The following is a 22,332-nucleotide window of genomic DNA, read 5'->3' on the forward strand; positions in this document are numbered from 1 at the left end:
GTTTTGTCCCCCAGTGTGTCGCAGAATCAGCAACACTTATAGAGTAAAGCTGTGTTTTTATAAGAGAGTTGAAGAAGAAATTTAAAAGTAACTCAAGGGTTTTTAGAGATGTATCTAGCAACTGTAACAAATTACCCATTTTCCAGAAACTTGGCCAGCATTGTGTTTGTTTGATAGTAAACTGAATTGTTGTGTTTGGGGGAAGTTTGAGGATGAGGTTGTGTATTTGCCCTGTTTGTTGCAAGTCAGAATGAGGTAGACAAGAGAGCAAAAATATAAAAAGTGCAATAGAATATAAATAAATTTAAAAAATGGTGAATATTTACATAATTTACACCTTTCACTACAGAAGTGGTTTGTATAGAAATGTTATTGAGCAAAGTGCAGTGGCACAGGGTGACTGCATGAGCATGTTAAAAACTGTGTTTGTACAGAAGTATAAGGAGATATTGGGATAGACGTGTCCATATGTGTGCAGGTTAGACCGTTTAAACGCATAGAGGCAGATATGTTATACAAAAAGAATATGAGTATAGCATGCTATACTCATAAATGTAGTAAAGTAATAACAGTATAGTTTATATAGTACAACTGTAGAAAGTTGTATATAAATATATCAATTCACAATAGTATGCAATATAGTATGAATATAGAAAGGTATGCAGGTATTTGAGTGTGAAATAATTACTATCATTACAAGTTATTCATTTTTTAAATTACAAAAATACCAAACTAGTTTTTAAAGTTTCCATTTTAAAGTCTTAACTCTTGTTTATTCCACCTCCTTTTAACTGAATCTGTGGGTTTGAGCCTCTACGAAACCAGGACAACAAGACTAATGGTTCAAACTTAGAAACTAACAAGCAGCACTGTGGATCTCAGACTCTGTGGATCTCTGGGCTCTGTGGATCTCTGGGCTCTGTGGATCTCGGGGGCCTGTGGATCTCGGGCCTTGTTGATCTCAGGCACGGTGGATCTCAGGCACGGTGGATCACTGGGCTCTGTGGCTCTTGAGCACTGTGGATCTTAGGCACTGTGGATCTCGGGGGCCTGTAGATCTTGGGCCTTGTTGATATCGGGGCCATGTGGATCTCTGGCACTGAGAATCTTAGACGCTGTGGATCTCGGGGGCCTGTAGATCTCGGGCCTTGTTGATATCGGGGCCATGTCGCTCTTGAGCACTGTGGATCTCGGGGGCCTGTGGATCTTGGGCCTTGTTGATATCGGGGCCCTGTGGATCTCTGTCACTGAGGATCTTAGACGCTGTGGATCTCGGGGGCCTGTAGATCTCGGGCCTTGTTGATATCGGGGCCATGTGGCTCTTGAGCACTGGATCAAGGGCTCTGTGGATCTTAGACCCTGCAGATCTTGGCCCCTGTGGCTCTTAGACCCTGTGGATCTGGGTCCCTGTGGATGTGGGGACATGTTTTGCCAGGTCAGTGATGCAGCCCTCCTCGCTGTGACTCAGGGATCATTCAGACCACTTGGGGGACTGTGGATCTGGAGGAGGAGCCTGAGTTGGAGGAAGTAGCTCCACAGATTGGATGTGTGTGTTGAGTGTGTGTGTGTGTTGTGTGTGTGTGGAGCAGTTACCTCCACACTGAGAGAGTCGCTAACCACTGGACTGTAAACGGGGAAGATAAAGACAGATCCTCGGGAGGAAAGAAGCCGAACAACCGCAGATTGTGTCCGTGTTTAGTGGCCGACCCTCGGTCCTGGTCGAAGCGGTGCAGCCGGCGGAGCTGACGCGGGCAGCAGTATGCATTCGGACTGCAGGCTGCTATGGGCAGAGCGGTAATGGTGGGCAGGAGACCGGCAGGGGCCCGGGTCCTGGTCCTGTCGCTTCTCATCATCCTCACCGCGGAAACATGTCGAGCGCAGAAAGGTTGGTTCCGCTCGACAACCCGGAGGAACCGAGCACAACCGCACACAACCGCGCACACACACACACAGACGCCGCCATGCTGCTTTAAAAAAACGCGTGAACACGGGCGGGTTGAGGTGTTGCGGAGAAAAGCTTTTGTGTTGTTCTTGTCCTCCACACCTCAGCCCGCCTCACATGTCCGTGTGGACGCGGAGTTCCGCTCGGTTTTCGCCGCTTGCCGCCGCCCGCCACGGTGTTTTTTCGGTGGAGGACGGGACTAGCTAAACCAGGCAAACCGGTTCTGAAAAGCCTGATTGTAAACGAATAACTGCTTATCTGAGGATTAAATGCGCGCAGAATCAACACATAGCTTTTAAACGATGTGATCCACTTTTAAAACCACAGTTTAAACTTTGTCTACCTCCTCTGATAAGCTAGTAAGCGTTAAATTACGACTCTTCTCAACGGAGTCTGGTTTTTTTAAGTTTCCTGTGCGCGAGACAAACAGCACATTTGGGGAGCCTGTGGCCTTGTTGTGCTTCCAGGTAGCTCAGTTTCCGTTTTTACCTTGATTCTGATTACACAATCTCAGTGAATGCAACATATTTTGATTGATTAAAAGATAATTGTACACACTTATGTGTCCCAAACCGTAGATTTAGTAGTTTTCCTTAGAGGCCACGGGCTGCTTCAGGTGGCCACAGATTGGGGGTAGGGGGAAGCAGCCTGTGGGGGTATGAGTGTAAACACGTGGACACAGTTGGTCATAACTTTAAATGTAAAGTGTCTGAACACGTGGTGTGCGGGTAGAAGTTTTAAAAGTGAATTTCCGTCTTGATGAAGTTTAGTGTTTTGGATGGTTTTAGGTGTTGCCCTGAGGAACTCCTCCAGAACACCAGGCAGTTGTCCCTGAGCGTTAGTGAGTCAGAGTGAGGCTTTTTGTTTTTGTCCTGCTCATCTGGATAGTGTCCACTGAGGGCCTCTTACATAACTCCAGGCTGGACAGAACATCCACTTAGCACCACGGAGCGTGACTGCTGAGTGTTATCTCAGAGCCATGAGCCCACAACATCTACACACACACACACACTCACACACCACGTCTGTGCTTTCTGACAGCTCAGAGATGCAGCACACGCCAAAATCAAACCTCCGTCCTCAAAACTCTGCGCTCATAATTGTCGTAAAAAGGTCACAAGGCCGTAAAAATTGAAGTCGAGAGTCATTAAATTGTCTTAAAATTTTTAATTATTTGGTCGTTAACAGCCAGAAACGAATAAAATCAGATAGCGGCTTCTTAAATGTTATGTTTTAGTCACATTTAGTTGCTCTTTCTTCACAGCGCAGCCAAAAGGTTTGATTGGCTATAAAACGCAAAGCCAACCTAATGTGTACTGAATTATTGTGACATTAATTTGGCAGATGCTCCTATGCAAAGCAAATACCATCTGTTTTACACCACATCCACACACAATGTGGGACAAATCAACAATTCCACTTACCTGATGTCCTGGCCTGCAGAACTAACCCTAAACATAAACCCCAAACACACCAAGCCTCGCATTAAAACAAGATAATGTAAGATAAGGGCTGCAACTAACAGTAATTTTTCAATATTAATTTATCTGTTGGTTATTTCTACTTATTCCAATTATCTTGTTTTGTCTATCAAAATATGAAATGCCTTACTAGGTGACGTCGTCAGGTTGCTGATTTTGTCAGAGCAAAAGTGCAAAACCCAAAGATCTTCACTTTACGATGATACAAATGAAGAAAAAACCCCGGTGCCCCTGCTGGTGAAAATCAATCGGAAATGCTTAGTACTTATCAATAAATCAATTGTCTTTGCAGCCCTGTTTAGATTGATTACACTCTGTGATCCCTTTTTATTTATTGTGTAAACGTAAGGAAACTAAAGTCACTGCTACAACATGTATAGTGGTAAATAAACTAGAAGAAGCACAAACTGTGTACGTGTAAACTCTCAGATTGGCCTCTCCACACAAGTGGAAGCTAGAAACTTAAAGACATGTAAAATAAGGCTTGTGTTGTCCACTACTTTTCTTCTCAATGACAACTGATCTGATGATAGGACAAAAACAAGCATCACCCTGTCAGCCTCTTCAGTCACAGACCCATTCTTTTCAAAGACTTTTGAATGAAAGATTAATAAATGAACCATGCTATAAATCCTATTATAGTAACTTATTTATTAAATTACTAAAGTACTCAATTCAAAACTCTTGACCTAAAAGTCTAAAGTCTTGTTCCTCCCACCTACTTTTCCCCAACTCTGTGTTTGTGTTGCCCTGCAGGTGACGGCTGTGGCCCCAGTGTGCTTGGCCCCAGCAGTGGGACTCTGTCCTCTCTGGGTTACCCGAGGACATACCCAAACAACACGGTGTGTGAGTGGGAGATCAGCGTGCCGCGTGGCCACAGGATCCACTTTCGCTTTGCGGAGCTGGACATAGAGAACAGGGACTGCCAGGTCAACTACCTCCGCCTCTTCAACGGCATCGGGCCCAAGAGGAACGAGAGTGGTGAGAGCTGGCGATACTGGACTTGACCGTTTGTTTTTATTTATTCAGTGTGATCAACCATCTCCTAAACTGATGTGTACCATTATCTCACAATACTTGTTTGAGCGTATGTATGTGAGGCAAAAGCACTTGAAGAAATGACGTTATGTCAGATAATGTTTTAATATGAGCCACAATAACCTGGTTAAATGGTTCCATTTAAGTAGTGGGAATTCGATTGTAACTGAATTTCACTATGAGAATATTGCTGCTTTCACACATGTACTGAAGTCCGGACCTTCTCCTGAAAGGATCTGGAGAAGCTGTGTGTGAGAACGCAAATGTCCAAGTCACTTTGCTTTGGAAATTGTCTGGAGTTTTTCCTGCCAACCCCCCAGTAAAATGGAAATGAAAAAATGAGCCCGTGTGAGAATACAGCAGGAAAATGTGTAACAATTATTGAAATCCAAAATTTTAAAAACAATCTAGCACAAATATTTATTAATCCAGGAGTATAGTCCATTTCAGCTGTTTCATCCGGCAGTAGATTATATGTGAGACCCGGTTTTGGTTCTTGTTATGTACAGCTCATTTAGTTACACTAACCACCACACAAGGATCATTTCTGTATTATTCATTACAGTGAATGGTTAGTCTGTGGGTGTAAACCAGCTTGTGTAACTAACCGGACCCTGTGTCTCTGCGTGTGCTATTTAACAGTGAAATACTGCGGTTTGGGTCTGAAAGTCAAAGATCTCATCAATTCCACCGGCAACCAGGTCACGGTCCAGTTCATGAGTGGGACCCATCACACCGGACATGGATTCTACCTGTCCTACTCCACCACTGAACACACAGGTAACAATCATACAGAGGTCCTGGCCTGCAGTGGCTACAGGAACCATGTCTCAGTGTTGTTTCTGTTTTGGTCCTGGTTGTAAAAGTTGCTTGTGTGTGACTGTTCAAGTCACAGATTATTTGAAATATTTCTGCACCACCGTATGTTTGTAATAGTTCTGAAGTTATTATATCGTCCTGGAAAGACACAGATGATTAATGCGTGCGTTTATTATTCTAAAACTTAATCACGGTTGTGTGAGAATTTTACATTCAGCTCTGCCCTGAGGACCATCAAATACAATCGTGTCTGTTGCTCCATCGCGGGGCAGTTTGTGGTTTTCAGCAGGTTCCTGCTCTCAGGCTTTGTAAGAATTCTTGAGTACAAGCTTGATTCAGTGCCACAATATATATTCTTTTGTTTTTTTCCAAGCTGAAACATGAAATAATGGAAAGTCGAGCTAACAAATGTTTTGACTGCAACCCTCGTTTCTCTGTCATGTTGGTCATAGAACAAATATCTTGGACAAAGCCAATGTTGGATCCTGTTGGTGACAGAGGAGCAGTTAAGTAATTAGTCAGGAGGATTAATCATCTGGGGGCTTTGAATATTTGCACACATATTAATGGAAACTCGTCTCTTAATTAGTATATAGGTAGATAATTCAGATTTAGTTTTTCAAGAGTGTCGGCAGATCAGACAGTTGCCTTAAAGGAGGCCTACTTTTTAGTTTTGTAGTTGTAATACTTGAGGACCAGTGGCAGGAGTATTTGTGGTGATTGGTCCCCATTAAGTGTCTACATGGCATGATTGTGTGAGTAAAGATTTTTATGTTAAACAGATAATTGAGTTTCAGTCACCTCATCCCAACACTGGTTCGTGTATGGAAATAAAGAATGAAAAAGTGATTGTCAAAGATTTTCTAAGACAGACTTTTATGATTCATCAGAAAGCAGCAGGGACTGGTCATCACTGTAGGATTTACACTTAATCTGGAATGTGGTTTGTAATGAGACTCAGTCCCACCTGTACGATCCACTTCCATCACATTTACCTCCAACAAGTTCATGATGTTCAGTTTTCTGGGACTCTGGTGTTAAATGCATAAATTAAATCATATATAGATCATTGAGGTCATAGTTAAAGATGTTGTTGTTTTGGACTGCATCTTTTGTCCTCCATATTCACATACATTCAGGGTGGGTATTAGAACATTAGAAACACATCACCACTTCTAACTGTAACCTAAGTTGAAACATGCAATTGAATAAACACGTCTACGCTAAACTAATTATAGGCATCATAAAAGTGTACTTTACAGCAGAGCAGGTGGACCTAAGAATGTGATGACGCTGTAGTTTTTCAAAAAACAACCAACATAATCAGACTCAATCCTGTTTTGTGCTTACTCTCCATCATCTGATTGTTTACCATGATCTGAACTGTTTATATCATGGTGCGACATCAAAGGAGCGATGCTTGCGAGCTCGTTCAGGAAGTCAACTCGTGCTGCTGTGCTCCCTCCGACTATTTAAGCTTTCCCATCGCTCCCATTGCTTGTCACTACCTCTGCTGCCCTGCGTCAGTATCACTGCCTGTCGATTCAGCCCCTCCAGCATCCACCTGTAAGCTCCGACAGCGGGCTCAAAGATATTTGCTCATTGCCCCCCTGATATATCCATGTAATCATATCCGGGGAAGAAATGAAGCCAGAGCCTCGCCACCAAACTCTAACTCCAGCAGTAAAGATTTCAAATGTGAGTTTTCTGACTGTAATACATTTTCTAAAGTCACATTTATTGGAGCTATGAGTGTTAATAAGGAAATGGGGAAAATGTAAAATGTTTAGGGAGAGTTAGTTTTTGTAACATCAGTAATTAGATAAAAGAAAGCTGAGTGATGTGTTCCAGACATGATGGTAGAGACATTAGAGAGAAAGAGCGAGACAGAGAGAGAGAGAACAGGCTCGAACCAAAACACATGATGATGAACACGTTTGTTTATTCACTATCACACTGCATGGTGTCTCCTGATGCATGTTGTCTGGCCCAGCTTTCAGTTGATAAAGAAGACCGTTGTTTCCAAAATATGACGAATTAGTTTCATTAAATTTTAATGTTGGTTTATTTTTTTGATCAAGCAGCAAGTCCCCAAAATGTCAAAAACCGGGGAACAATGGCCGTCACAATTTCCCCTGAGGTCGAAATGTCTAATGTACAAAAATACAAACCAGACGAAAGCAGTAAATCCTCACATTAGGGAAAGTTGATAAGTCACTGGACCGAACAATACATTATGAAAGTTGTTGAAAAATTTGTCGCTCTGCTTATTTATAAATTCATTAATGGTGTTAGCACTCGTTTTTTAATTTGCATACTTAATGCAGACTTTCCCCAACTGCTTCTGCAGCCACAGAACAATTAGTAAATCTTTTAGTGCAATTTACCTCAGAGGACCTTTGCATAAAAAAACTGTGGGGAAATGGTTTATATCAGAACTGCTCTAATTACAAAAACTAAAAAAAGGCACAGATGTAATTCATATATTCCAATCATCTCCACCTCAAGCTATTGTGCTGTATGTGGTTCTCCATCCGGCAGTGGAACAGATACAGTTGGTGGATTATCTCTTAAGTAGCGCTGTGATTTGTGTTTTTGAAGGTCGTGCTTTGTCCGGTGGAAAAACTTCAGTGACTTCACTTAATTGAAGCCACAAAGCAGTGACGTGTGTGTGCAGGAGGAAAATAATTCAGTCTTGTGGTCATCTGTGTGAGTGAATCACATCGGGAGGCAAAAAAAGTCCATCAAAGAGTCCGTCTCATGTTTTCACCAAAGTGCAGAAGCAATGTTTTTTTTTTGTCTTGTAACCGACGGGTGAACGGTTGGTAGAGCTGAGTAAATCAGTCACCAGCTAAGTCGTGGTGGTTGGGGGCTGAGTTCAGTGTGACTCACAGGTTGGTTTAGCAGATATATGGGAGTTTTGATCATGTGGTCATGACTCACAGACAGTGACCTCCACCACAGGGTCTACGTAGATACAGCCCACGCCATCCCGCTGCATGTGGTGCGTCTCTAATCACCCAAACACTCATGTCTTTAGGAACCCCCAACATGCGTTCACATTTAGGCTGTATGACTTTGATGTTTTTAGTTATTATTAATTATGATAATTAAATGGTTATAATATATTCCAGTTTCTGAATTTGGAATACTCTCGGCTTTTCTTTGTCTCTGATGATATTGAACAAAATGTTTTTAGATTTCTGATTGGACTGTTTGAATCTTTCACCTTGAGCACTTGGACGTTTGATGATATTCAATTTTCTCCGACATCTCCCAGACAATTCACAAAAACACAGATCTTCACACTTTAGAAATGAATGGTTGACTAAACTGATGATAAACTTAATGGTTTATCAAAACTTTTTTTCCACTAACTTTGTATCTATAGAGCAACGGATTAATGGACTGAGTGTTTTTGGTCTGTTCTAGACATCTTGAAGACGTCACCTTTGGCTCTGGGAAGTTGCACCGAGTAGTTTGTGTCTATTTATTTACTTTTGACAGTTGTTTTCTTTACAGAGGAAAGAGAATTAAAAGTATTCAGGGGAAACGGTTGACAGGAACGTGCAGAGAAACCAGTTCTGACATTGTTTGTTTGCCCTTTCAGATCTAATCACCTGCCTGGACAAAGGAACAGATTTCCCAGAGGCAGAGTTCAGGTAAATAACGTTTGCTTTGTGCGGATATTTGTGCAGCGATCAAGTTGTCAGATGCTTATTGTGTATGATCTCTCTTCGTAGTAAATACTGCCCAGCAGGCTGCCTGACGTCCACCGAGGAGATTTCTGGAACTATACCGAATGGCTACAGAGAGGTGAGTGCGTACAGTATGTGCTTGCACTGCAGATGTTTTTCTTCTGTCTCCAGCATCACATTTCCACGTGAGTCACGGTGCCCATTGGTCTCCTGCAGTTTGGTCACAACCTCCACACTGTAACCGCACACAAAGCAACACATCACTGTGTCGTTTCTTACTCATTATTTGTCTCTACCGTTGCCGTGCTGCGAGTTTACATTTCTTTCATTTTGATTCAGCAAGGCCTGTTTTTTTTGTGTAAACGCTCCCCCCGCTCCTCGGCATGCGAGTCCTGGGCTGATGACCTCACGGCACCCCCGCTGCGTGTGAGGTCATGGGTGCAGAGTCTCTGGCTGATGACCTCATGCTCAGAGCTTGAGGTTTTTTGTTGAAGGGAAGGAGGGCGGGAGGAAGGGAGGGAAGGGAGGGAGGGAAGGGGGAGATGTTGCTGGCTAATGGGAGGACAGGGAGGAGTATCGGGGTGTGCTTCGGGGAGAGTGAGGCGCCCCACAGGAACAGAGGAGGGACAGGGTCAGCGGGTGAAAGGGAGGTGAGATAATAGTTAATAATAATAATAATAACGCTCTAATCCAGTCCAGCTGCAAGAGGGTGCTGAGCCGAACTGTGAGTTCAGTGTGTGTGTGTGTGTGTGTGTGTTTTGTAGCTGGAGAGTGGCTCAGTGTGATGGTGAAGAAAACATTTGCTTACACATGCCTGTTTTTTGTGTGTATGTAGGCATTTGATTTATTCATGCTGTTTGTGTGTGGATGTGTGTTGTCTGTGGATGTGTGTGTGTTACAGTGGGGGCCTGATAAAGTGTGACTTGAATCTGCTGCCCTACCCACACACTCTGCAGCTTTCTCTTTCTCAATTCTGCCTCAGTATCTTTTACTGTGATCCATCTGCTGGTCTTGATATTTCCACATCCAGCTGATCATATGTCTTGTGTGTGTGAGAGAGAGTGTGGTTTCCTCAGTTGGAGGCAGGGTGCGGCGGTTTGGAGCACTGCTTTGTGTTTGTGTTAGTGGTTTGGTATGACTCCCTTTAGGATGTGGTGTGTGTTTTTTGGGGAGTTTAAGAGTCACAGGGCGAGTGTTGATTGCTCGTGGCAGCATTCGACTGCTGTGCATGTGTGTGTGAGAAGACATTATGTGTACATGTGCTCGTCACTCTCTGGGTCACTGGAGTTTTCCCACAATCTTGTCGGCTGTGAATTCCAGTGTGGGTCTTTTCCAGTAATAAAATTCCAACTCGCTCGAGCAGCTGTTCATGGGAAGGAGCCTGTGGCCAGAGAGGATCCAGGTTTTTTTTGTCCTTTCCTCAGTGATGTGGCAGCAGGTTTGGACAGGAATGCAGTCGGCAGTGAATCATTACCGATGCCACTTGGCGTTCTCTCTCTACAGAGAAGTGACTTCACGCTGACTCATCGTCCTTTATCTCTCCTCAGTCTGAAGGTTAAGCGCCGACAGTACGGCCTGTTCCGGGCTGTACCTGCACACGGTACCAAATGGTGCAGCGCCATTGAATTAACGGACAGATTCAGTCAGACAGTGAAGGCCGTCATCATGGTTCAAACTCATTATGGCCATTCAGAGACGGTTCGAATTCAAGTGATGGACAAAATCCACAGTCTGTGAGATAATGAAGTGACTAGTTTATCTTAAGCTGATCTGACCATCAACCATCAAGACACATCAAGTAGATATCTTCCTGCTACTTACTTTCACTGCAGCTCATCAGAGAATCACAAAGAAGACATTCTATACTAGATCCTTATCGATAAATCTGATAACTGATAAAAACTGGCCTTTCTGTTGATGTTACAAATTCAAGTTCAATATATTTGGTTGTAATTGTATTCTTTTTATTCGTGGTTATCTAAAATAAAATGTATGGTTAAACTGTAAAATGTAAAGCCTCACTTACATTTCTTGGTCATAAGGGTTTGTTAACCTAATTTTTGGAATAATTGTCAAATGACATTTTTGTCATTATTCCAGTATCAGATTTTTGTTTGGGAGAATTTATTGGAAAAAAAATTCTCCCCAATGTTGGTGTTGGAATCGTCCCCAAAACACGAAACTGATCGGGCTCTAATCTGTACAAAATATAAATCTCATATAAAGTAAATCTTTCCTCCTCTCCGTCTCTGCAGTCGTCTCCTCTGTGCGTGGCAGCCATCCATGCAGGCGTGGTGTCCAACGCTGTGGGAGGGAGGATCAGTGTGGTCAGCAGCAAAGGCATCCCTCACTATGAGGGCACACTGGCAAACAACGTCACTTCCACTGGGTAAGAACTTCTGCTCACATAAAAACCCTGCCTCACTTCATAATTAATCATATTAACGTTTATGTACCTTTACTTTGAATTGAACAGAATGTGAATCTAATTCTATCATCAATGATACAAACTGGTCAAAATAATATTAAATATAGTTTCAGCAGAAAAACTTTGAGGGAGTCGAAATATTGGTAATTATTGATTTGTTAAAAACTGACTCAAACAACAATTTTCAATCCCGATCCTCTAATCCGACATTTCTCTCCTCAGAGGAACTTTGTCAAACAGCCTCTTCACCTTCAGGACCAATGGTGAGTTTTTCTATAAAGCACCATTATGAGGGAGAATATCTTTGGTGGGAGACGTCCTGTAAATGTCTGGACCACGAGCAGGGATCTTAAAAACATCACATTAACACCTCCTACATACTTTTATATCGTGATTCATGATGGGCTCTGTGTTCGCAGGCTGCTATGGGACACTGGGTTTAGAGTCTGGCAGTGTCGCGGACACTCAGCTCTCGGCTTCATCTGTGTGGGAGTGGAACTTTGGTCAGCACCGCGAGTGGGCGCCGTCGGGGGCACGCCTCAAAAAGGCGGGGCTGCCCTGGGCGCCCGCTCAGAGCGACCAGCATCAGTGGCTGCAGGTCGACCTGAAGAGGGAGAAGAGAATCACAGGTACACAACTACATGCACACAATCACAAAGATCACACCTCTGTGTTAAATGCATAGAATCTTAGCTGTGTAGTAGAACTGCTGTCAGTTGATCCACCACTTTTGTCTAGACTGAAATATCCTAACAGATAACTGATGGGTTGATAATTTTTATGTTTTACATTCATAGTCTCCAGAGGAAAAATATTCCTGACTTTGGGGTCCTGGGGTCTTTTCTAGCTTTCTCTAGTTGCAGTAAATTAAGATATCTGACACTTGTCGTCATGAGAGCCTGACTTCTTTATCGGTTGGCCAATGTGAGCCTTTCACTGACATGTCTATATATTTGGTTGTATTTGTGTTTTCTTATTATTTATAGATATTTGTAACAAAGTTTATGGTTAAACTTTAAAGCCTCAATTACATTTCTATGTCATAAGGGTTTGTTAAAGACATCTTAGGAATGATTGCAAATATTTTATACATCGGCTCATATGTTTGTATTTGTATTGGCACTGGCCCCTAAAAGTCCATGTGAGTTGGTCAACACTGAGCGAGTCGCACAAAGATAATTTTCATTTTCATTTTGTGATACTAGAGGATGTTTTTTATATGAAGGCAGCATTTGCAGATGATTTACACAGGGAGCGATACTGGCCGCAGCCTGAGCCTGGTTTAAGTCGTCAACTGAGCCCTTCATCATCTTTTGTCTCTGCTGTTTGTCCGAGCAGGCATCACCACCACAGGCTCCACCCTGAGAGAGCATCGGTACCATGCCTCAGCGTACCGGGTCCTGTACAGTAATGATGCACAGCAGTGGTACATCTACAGGGAAGCAGACTCCACACAAGACAAGGTAACACAATCACAAAATCAATAAACCATGCCTGCTCAACAATTACGTCATTGGCTTTTATGCTTCTTTTTTTTTCTTCTTCTTTAAATTAGTGCAAATGGACAGAAATGTCACTTTAGAAGGCCAAGGGACCCGTTTCCATAGCAACTGGTATTGACTAAGAGATGTTTGTGGCAGGAAATGCGAACAGTCAGTGGTTTGAGTTAAGTGCTGTGGTAGACAAGTCAAGGCACTCGGGCATTAATAATGAATGGATATGGATTGAGTGGCCGGGTTGTTAGGCTGGAACTGCTGCTGTCTACAAGTTGCCAGGATTCTCACCGCCTCTTATTGGGTAAAGGGAAGTACTTATGAGCTCGGCAAGTTGAAAAATAATCATTAGTGCATTTGTTCACAGTCTGAAAGAAGAATTGCTCTGCTACACAACCTTTTTCCTCAACTTCACTACTATTCTGAACAGTTCAAAAAAGATGGTTTGTTTCTTATTTCATGGCAGATTTTCCAAGGGAATATGAACTACCTGCAGGAGGTGAGGAACAACTTCATTCCTCCCATCGAGGCCCGGTTTGTGAGGGTAAATCCAACGTTATGGCACCAGAGAATCGCACTAAAGCTGGAGCTGGTTGGCTGCCAAATCCCTGCAGGTAAACAACGTTGGTTAATCAGCAGATAAAGGTTAACTACATTAAAGGGCCCGTATTGTGTAAAATACATTTTCTGGGCTTTTACTATCCGTAATGACTTGAAGGGGGGTCAGTAAGGATCCTCAAAGTATGACAGTCGCTCCGCAGACCTTTTCACTCAGTCCATTCTAAGAAATATGTTGTTGAAACGTCGCGTTTCGTACTTCCTCCCCCGTATGAGTCATTCGGGATTGGATGATGAATAACCAATGTGCCTTTTTTAATGAGACATTTTTTTAGTGAAATAAACAGTCAATGCCATGAGAGAGAATATCCACTTTAACGTTGCAGTTAACAAATGCCAGTCAGAAATAAAAAGATTCAAACAGCCAGGGTTTGGGGCTTAAAAACTCTAGAGTAGTATAGACGGCACGTGAAAAACGTAGCCTCAGTGATTTGACCCTTTTGAAAATAGAATGTAGTGTGGATGAAGCTGAACAAAAATAATAGGAGCTTTATTATCCAAGATTACAAGATGCAATTTCTTTTACGCAGCGTGGCCGAGGTCCCAACCGAGGCCAGGACAGATGTTACCCACGTCTCGTCATACTCCCCCTCCTTCGGGAACAAAGCGTCCCCCTCGCCTTGGCCAAACCACACACACCCCAGACATAAGGAACACAACTATGCCTCCACACAACAGCAAAGGTGCGTCAGACTTCAAATATAAAAGGCAAAAAGCTTGTTCTGATCTCCAGTAGAGACTGTTGTTGTGTGATGTTTATTGTCCTGTCTTTGCGCTCAGATGTGGCGCTGGCTGCAGTTCTGGTTCCTGTGTTGGTCATGGTTCTGACTGCTCTCATCCTGACTGTGGTTTGTGCTTGGCACTGGAGGAACAGGTATGAATTCTTATTGTAACTTGCAAAATAAAAATGTCAGTTTTGGCCTCCATTAGTAACTTTACCCTGTCGACAGGAAAAAGAGCTCAGAGGGAACTTACGATCTTCCTCACTGGGATCGTACAGGTATGTCATCACTCTACATCATCGGCTCTTAGCTGTGTATGTGATTTGTGAACGTTAAACTGGAAGGAGTCATATCACTGTGCTCCTGCTGCAGACTGGTGGAAGAGCATGAAGCAGCTGCTGCCATCCAAGATGGTGGAGAGTGAGGATTCAGTTCGGTACAGCAGCAGTGAGGTGGGCCGACTGACGGGGAGAGGAGCTGTACCGAGACTACACGCTGAGCCTGCAGGTAAATACTGCTCAATATGGTGACATCTGAAGTCAGCCACCGTTCAGGGTTTCTGCTTTAATGATGTGTGTGTATGGTACTCGAGCCATTAAAGGTGATTTAATTACCTCCGCTAGGGAGTTTGGTTTCAATTTGACCGTTTGTTGTTACGCAAAAAAAGACTGAACCGATTTCCATGAAACTTTGTGGAGGGGTGGGGGGGGGGTACGAGCTACTGTAGAACTTATACAATTTTGGAGCGTTCTGGACAAACTGGGGGATCCAGGAGTTTTTTTTTCTTGAACATGACTAGATAGGGTGTTATTCTTGGCGTCTAGTTGTTATACGTTTTTAGATTCAGATTCAGTATTGGTCACTGAAATGCTATGTGTGTATTCAACAAGAAAACTGAGTGCTCTGCTTATCTAAAAAAAACATTGCAAAACCTTTTTTTATATTGTGAAACATTTTCTTCAGTAATTCAGTCTCTGACATTACAGCCATAAGTCAGCTGTTTGTACAGATCCTTGTGGAAATGAGGAAATTTACGACAACTTGTTTGAAATGTTTAGCCTTTGAGATAAACACCAGTAAGATTGGCCACGACATTCGATGGTTTAAAGATACACAGTGAACTTTTCTTGTTTGAAAACTTGTCCTTACAAAACACATTGTTTTTAGCTTTGAGCTCCAACAAAAGTGTGTGCACGTCCTACATTGTTCACATCTGTTTTCTGCGACAACTTGTCTTCTTCGCAGCATTTGTTGACTTCACTTCCTGGCACCTACATGATCATGGACATGCACAGCATTTTTGCTTTAATTATTAGTTGTAATGTCACCTCAGTTATCATCCAAAATCAACAGCGTCTGCACACATGTAGGTTTTTGCAGCAAAAGCAATACAGAAGATTCCATACACTAACCCTTTAAATACACTACACTCTGTACTTTTTTGTTTTGCACTTAAATATGATGATTGTTTCCTTGGTTGCTTCACAGACACTGGACTTGACTGTGTGCACATCGGGACCTTTAAAATTATTAATACACTACAAAATGCTGTCTTTTCAGAATACGCCCAGCCGCTGGTGAGTGGGGTTACAACTTTGGGTGCACGTTCCACTTTTAAACCAGACGAGGGTCCGGACCCAGGATACTCTGATCCAGACCTGTACGACGCCCCCATTTCACCGGACGTGTACCACGCATACGCAGAACCCCTGCCAGCTTCGGGATCTGAGTATGCTACACCTATTGTGGTCGATATGGGTTGCCATCCCTCAGGTGGCACATCTTTGACCCAGCCCGCCGCTGTGTGCGGTTTCATGGGGGCCGGGCCCACCTCCCTGCTCACACGGACAGACAGTGGCCAGTCGGGGAGGTCAGCGTATGATACGCCAAAGAACGCCACTGGACAGGTCTCTGAGGATCTGACTTATCAGGTACCTCAGAGTTGCACTCAGAAGCAGACGGGACAGAGCTGAAGAGTTGGGATGCCTATGGGCTGACTCCGCCCCTCTCTGCTCAGCACAACCCGAGGGCCAAACAGAGGGTTTGTTAATGGCCGAGGAGGCGTGAACCTGTGAGCCTGTGAGCCCTGGAGCCTGGGCCCCGAGTCTTGAATGAACACTACCTTAGCTTTAGATTCATCTGGAGATGTCTGTATTGCCTAATAGTTCCTGCATGGCCACGATCTGCTTGTGTAGTGCCATTACAGTCCTATCACTGAAACCACAGAGATGAATGTGTTAGTGCCAGGCGGGAGAGTCGGAAACGGAGAACGCTGACTACTATTTGATTAAGACTTTGTCCCTGTTCTGTGATTCTTAGTAGTTCTTGCATTCTGTGAAACTGTGATATCCACTATTCCATTTTTTTTTACCCTGTTACACGCTAAACCAGGTTCAAATCTAATGGTTCTCTTTTTGAATGAATTGCAAGTTGTACCCCAGGTTCAAGGTCAAATAATTCATCCTCCCTAGACGGACTCTAGTTTTCATGGTACGTTCTTTGTCTGACTTTGTTTAAAAGCATGACTTGAAATTGTGTATAGTTATATTAATCCCATTAATGCAGAATCTGTTAAAACTCTAAAGTGATTTACTGATATTTATTTTTTATTTCACATCCTGCTGATGAGGAGAGACTCTCAAAGCCCCACAACGACCACTACTCACTGATTACAGATTGAGAAATTGTGGTTACACTGTCGTAGACTACGATGGTGTTAGGGACATTAGAAAATAGAGTTCTGAGATTTCGAGAATATAGTTGTAATATTACGAGAATAAAGTCGTAATTGAGAAGAAAAGAAATAGATCGATAATAAAGCAGAACCCCGTATGTGGCAAAATCTTAAACCAATCTTGTGAAACTATGAAACAAGGCAATGACGTCTAAGTCTGTGTGATTCTTTCTTTAGGAGAGACTCGATTTCTTACACCATCTTTTCAAAGTCGTGATAAAGGTTACATTTTGTTATCTGTGAAACATACTAAAGTATAACTTAACAAGATGTTCTACATTCTTCATTTTAGCGCTGACTACAGACTGATCTTCTGCTATTCCCCCTCTAAACTTTCACAACATTTATGACTAAAATTTTGTCTCGTTATATTTCGACTTTCTTCTCGAAATCCACTTCTCCTTCAACTTGGCCCTAATACTCCGTAGTAGTAGAAGCCGTACTGACGAGTGTTCCCCCCCCCCCCCCAGAGATGTACATTAACTTGAAGAGGCTGATTGGGAGAATTAATTCATCAAACTCCTCCAAAGAGAAAATACTTTTCAAGTATTGGAGACCAAATGTTGAATCACAACACGATCATGCCATCAGCGCAGGTTTAGCCAAATAAACAGTGAAACAGTCTTAACATAGGGAAAAAACATTGTAATTAAGAGGATGTTGTAGAAAAGGTACAGAGAGCAGAGGTATCTGGGTGAATCTGTTACAGCTGATAATAGTTTCCTGTGTGTTCGTTTATTTGTGTATCGTGATGATCGTCTCATGTTGAAATGGGTGCGACGTGTTCCTTCCTTGTTATTAATGTGCATCGACATCTGTATGCGTGGAAAGCTGTTTCCATATTTCAGTCCCGTGTGTGTGTGTGTTTGTGTTGTGTGATGATAGTTTTTGTAGCACCAGTAGACTGCATTCCCCTCCTGTCCACCTGTGGTACTGACCCGACCAAACACAACGTGGCAGGAGTGACGATGGAGAAAACGAAAAATGGACCGAGCTGCTTTAAAACTTTTTTTTACCGAACAGCAACCTCCCCGGAGGGAAGGTGTTGTTCACTCACAGCTGTGCCACAAGTCGTGCTTTGATTATTGCTCAGTAACCTAGGCGATCGATACGCAGAGTTTTGGTGCTCGCTCCCTGGTCACAGAGGGTTTGTGTTTATGTGGCTCTCACAGATTGTATATAGAGAAATAAAGAGTTATTACGTGATGTTTTATTTCAATCTTCAGCTGTCGTCAAAACAGTAAAAATCATTGCACACGGACAAAGTTGTTGAACCAACCAAAAATATGCAGATTGCTGACACAAAATTATTGAGTTTGTTCCAATTGCAATCAATAAGTTGTGTTGACACAATTTATAGGTTTGATTTGAAGAAACTTAGTTTTTTCTTTTTATGAAGTTCTTAAACATTTGTCTTTTTTCAGTGCAGGCAACTTGCATTTGATTCATGTCTGTTTATCTTTCCTCTCAGACATGTAGAGTCTTCACAATTACAAATGCAGTATTTTTCCTCAATCAACAACCATATTTAACTTTATGGAAAAACATTAAAATTGCATCATTATTGTCATTTTTCTTTGATTTACACCTAAATATCTGTTAAGTTAATGACATTTTCAGATCAAGTTGTGTTGCCAGACAAACACTGAGCTGGTGCACATAGTAAACATATACCTGCAGAACAGCATATTGCATGGTTACTTGAAGCATTAAGCTCAAAGCTGCCCTGAACCCTGAGAGAGCTGCTAACATGATTGTGGATTTTTAGTCTTAGGCTGAATAACAACATCTAGAGCTCATGTAAACCTTGACGTAGAAACAGCACTAGCTGAACCTTTCATCCATCCGTTATCTATATTTGAGGGTAGCGGAGGGTAAACTGGAACATAGAGAGACAAACAACCATTCACACCTATAGGTAATTTAGATTCCTCAATTACACACAAACTCCACACAAAAAGAGCCCGGCCGTCCCTGGGTCTGGATCCGGGGACCTTCTTGCCATAAGACGACATTGCACAGATTAATTATATTAAATTAAAAACTACAATTCAGTTTTTTGACTGGGAGTTACAAGGTTGTGTCGGCTGGTGTCCCTCTTTATTATACATCACACTTTGAATACAGTGGAGTTTTGTATATCACATTTACTGAGGAGCCTCAACACCAGAGTGACTGGGTCTTACTAACTGATGATGTGATAATTAAAATAAATATAATTATCTTATAAATATTAACAGTGCATGAAGAACATGGTGTGTGTTAAAAATAAAAAAGATCATCAATTCAAATCAACAAGTAAACCTTTTTAGAACCCTTTTTCCATTCTGTTATTTTAAAAACAGCAATTATCGATCTTTAGCGGCTTGAACGTTTTTACCGCTTTACCCTTCACTCTTCCATGTTCTTCCCAGTCTTTCCAAACTTGCACCACACCACCGTGAGGACGATGGCGATCAGGAGGATCAGACCGCTGGTCACCAGGTAAGCGATGGGCAGGAAATGGTTCTGACCTCCGAACCAGGTCAGCGTGGTCAGCACCACTTCCTTCCTGCCTTGGAAATGCTGCACAGGGAAGTCTGGGAAGGCAGAGGTCAAGGATGAAAATAAGCGATCGCAAAGTGAAGCTCGATGGAAAAAAGGTGGCTTGTGGTCTGAAAATAGGCGCTAAGACACAGGAAAGAAATGCACACAATGGGACGTGTGTGACCTGATTTAACCACGACAGCAGTGAAAGGATACTGTAGGATATCTCCATGGTGTAAGACCCCGCTGGAAGCCCCTGAGTAAAGGGGCTGTCGCCTCGGTATAAAACCCCATAGAGCTTCTTGAAGTTGGGGAATGCTGCTTCCCTCATCCACACGATCAGGTCGTCGTTAATGAAGCCGTTGTTGGTTGAATCAAACGGATCGAGCTCGTACACGGGTTTCTGCCAGAACAGAGGCTTGGCTGTGCCTGGGGGAGAAAATTCAAACGAGACACAATGATGGAGTAGAAACGAATAATACAGATTCTGTGTTTGGTTACATCTGGATTTATTTACCTTCAAACACTTTAGCCAGGGTCAAGTTGTCCATCTTGGGGTTGCGGTACTTGACATTTTTGTCCGTGTACCAGGTGATGCCTCTCCGCAACAAGGGAACCTTCACTGAGCTACCAATTTTGTCCTGATAGAACAGAGTGAAGGAGTCTGGGAGAAAAGATGAGAGAGATATGAGATGATGGAAAGACGGAGAAGGGATGTGATGATCGATGGAGTGACTGAGAAATGGCGTTTTACCGTTGAACATGCTGTTGGCCACAGCACCACAGGGGGCGATGGGGAGTCCGTTCTGGTCTCTGTCGAACGGCGTGCAGTAAGAACTGGGGTTCTGGTGCGAGGAACGAGGTGAACGAAGAAACACGGGACCATTATTTACCAATTTAAACAAGCAACAAAGCAGTGGTTGAATTTAACTAATTACAATTAATCAACGACTTTACTTTGTTTCAGAGCAATGTAGTGATTATGATTCTCTCCACTACATGTCTTTTACAGATGCTAATACATTTCAGATTCAGGCTTTTACATGTAAAAGATGTGATCAGCTTAAAAATAGGATTTCTTTTATAGATTAAAATACTTAGTGGTTAATAAAGCCGTCGGAGTCAGCTTCACTTCCACCAACTACAGCAGGAAAATGATACTCACACAGAAATCATTCAGTGATAATACGAATAAACATTTTTTTAATCATACTATACACAATGAGCATTTTAATTTTACTACCTCAAGTATATGTTTGAATCATCCACCATATATAAATATGGACGACACATATCCTCTCACTATCCAGAAATGAAGCCAAAATATCGCAGATACGAACGCTGCCATTTTGCACATTGAGAGCCAGAGTTGCGCTCGGGTAGAGGATGTTTTTTTGAAGCGTTTTATTCTGGTAAATTAAATGGTACATTTCCTGCAGTACCTCAAAGTGCTTTACACTACATGTCACATTCACAAGCACACATTGATATAGCGCTTACACACTTTCCTATCAGGGCCGTCAGGGGCCGTTTAGCCAGAGCCGAGCCGATTCAAACACGGGGCTACCTTTAAGTTTGTCTTCCTGCCGACCATCTGTCCATCGTCTCTGGAGTCCATGTATCTACGGAGGTTCTGGTGGAAGTTCTTGAGGCCGTAATAGAAAAAGACGTCTCCCTGGAGCAGCAGAGGTGAAAAGATCATCAGCACAGAAATGAAACAGAACTTTATCTTTGATTTACAATATATCGTGTTGACTTTGATTGACTTCAAGGGGACAACAATCTGAACTAGAGGTCAATTTACAAGCTTCTTCTTCAAAAGTTTCAATCTCAGCTGAACTAACTTGAGGACCACATGCAGCTGAAAGCTCCGATTAAAGCTTCTACGTGAACCTTGAGTAAGATGACCTCGTCCCACTGTTTGTCAAACTTTAAGGTTATTTACCTTGAGGGGTTTCTTGATGGAGAGGACCACTGTGCAGCTGCAGCTCTGTCCTGCGTTGCTCTTATTTTGAAGCTTTTCAAAACATGTGCTACATTGCCCAGCTTCGGTGTAATCCATCTGCAAGGAGAGATAATTGTTGATCTAATTCACAAGCGAACCCCAGACCTTTCCTCTCTGGCACTCCCTTTTTTTTATTGCACACAAGGGGCACTCGGCCTCTTCCTCTCTCTGTATCTTACACACATACACGGTATTTCAATACCACATAAAAAAATACAGAAAAGGCAAGTGTAATTTTCACAACCACACTCACTCACCTTAACTTCCTGTGTGCTCTGAACTGTGAGAAGCAGCCACACTCCCAGCAGCATACATATCAAAGCCATAAAGTAGAAGAAAGGCAGCACAGTGTTCGCAGTCAGCATGGGAGACCAGGCAGGTAGCCTCTGCTGTTTGAAAGCCGAGTTGTCTGGCCTCCGGGCCAAGGGCCCAGGCTTGCCCTTCACTTTGCCCATGATGGGGACCTTCAGCGGGGGACGGGAGAGGAACTCGCTGCACAGCGGGAGAGCAAAGAAGTTGTGTACGAGGAGGCTCTAGTATCTTCTCTTCCTGTTCCTTTTTCAGCGATATCTCCCTGCACGCACACACACACACACATTCTGCTTGCCAAGAGATTTTCCCAGCAGGCCTTGCAGGGCGGGGAGATTGTTGTGGCCTGTTACTTATTAACCACAATTCTTTACTACGCAACTACCGCTTTGTTTTTCTTACTTCTATATTTTCTTTGTGATTATGTTTTGTTCTCTACCATTTCCCTCATACTAGAAAACACACACACACACTTTCTGTTTATGTACATCTTAATCACACAGAAGATCATTTTATATC

At 42.8% G+C, this 22,332-nt stretch overlaps 2 protein-coding genes across 2 annotated transcripts; one reads left to right on the plus strand and one right to left on the minus strand.

The window, feature by feature from the left end:
• The first annotated feature begins 1,461 nt into the window (after positions 1–1,461).
• On the plus strand, positions 1,462–18,491 carry dcbld2 (discoidin, CUB and LCCL domain containing 2). Its single transcript, XM_034573625.1, has 15 exons — positions 1,462–1,885; positions 4,180–4,404; positions 5,104–5,241; positions 8,891–8,942; positions 9,024–9,096; positions 11,234–11,367; positions 11,629–11,669; positions 11,826–12,035; positions 12,745–12,869; positions 13,366–13,513; positions 14,048–14,200; positions 14,298–14,391; positions 14,468–14,517; positions 14,612–14,746; positions 15,800–18,491. The coding sequence occupies exons 1-15, from the start codon at positions 1,783–1,785 to the stop codon at positions 16,210–16,212; spliced, it is 2,094 nt and encodes a 697-aa protein (XP_034429516.1). The 5' UTR covers positions 1,462–1,782; the 3' UTR covers positions 16,213–18,491.
• tmem30c (transmembrane protein 30C) lies at positions 18,176–22,060 on the minus strand. Its single transcript, XM_034573626.1, has 7 exons — positions 21,762–22,060; positions 21,445–21,561; positions 21,067–21,174; positions 20,254–20,344; positions 20,017–20,163; positions 19,716–19,928; positions 18,176–19,552 (listed from the first exon to the last, which is right to left on the minus strand). The coding sequence occupies exons 1-7, from the start codon at positions 21,957–21,959 to the stop codon at positions 19,365–19,367; spliced, it is 1,062 nt and encodes a 353-aa protein (XP_034429517.1). The 5' UTR covers positions 21,960–22,060; the 3' UTR covers positions 18,176–19,364.
• Positions 22,061–22,332: the final 272 nt, after the last annotated feature.

Source organism: Hippoglossus hippoglossus, chromosome 21, assembly GCF_009819705.1.
Source record: "Hippoglossus hippoglossus isolate fHipHip1 chromosome 21, fHipHip1.pri, whole genome shotgun sequence".
NCBI classification, from domain to species: Eukaryota; Metazoa; Chordata; class Actinopteri; order Pleuronectiformes; family Pleuronectidae; genus Hippoglossus; species Hippoglossus hippoglossus.

What these genes read in the sequence shown, in the direction of transcription:
- dcbld2 (XM_034573625.1), top strand. Translation starts at nt 1,783, where the DNA reads ATGGGCAGAGCGGTAATGGTGGGCAGGAGACCGGCAGGGGCCCGGGTC. An exon ending in CTCCACCACTGAACACACAG is followed by an intron (nt 5,242 to 8,890) that starts GTAACAATCATA and finishes TTGCCCTTTCAG; the next exon opens with ATCTAATCACCTGCCTGGAC. An exon ending in GCCTCCACACAACAGCAAAG is followed by an intron (nt 14,201 to 14,297) that starts GTGCGTCAGACT and finishes CTTTGCGCTCAG; the next exon opens with ATGTGGCGCTGGCTGCAGTT.
- tmem30c (XM_034573626.1), bottom strand. Translation starts at nt 21,959, where the DNA reads ATGGGCAAAGTGAAGGGCAAGCCTGGGCCCTTGGCCCGGAGGCCAGAC. An exon ending in AGAGCACACAGGAAGTTAAG is followed by an intron (nt 21,562 to 21,761) that starts GTGAGTGAGTGT and finishes CTCTCCTTGCAG; the next exon opens with ATGGATTACACCGAAGCTGG. An exon ending in GCAGGAAGACAAACTTAAAG is followed by an intron (nt 20,345 to 21,066) that starts GTAGCCCCGTGT and finishes TCCTCGCACCAG; the next exon opens with AACCCCAGTTCTTACTGCAC.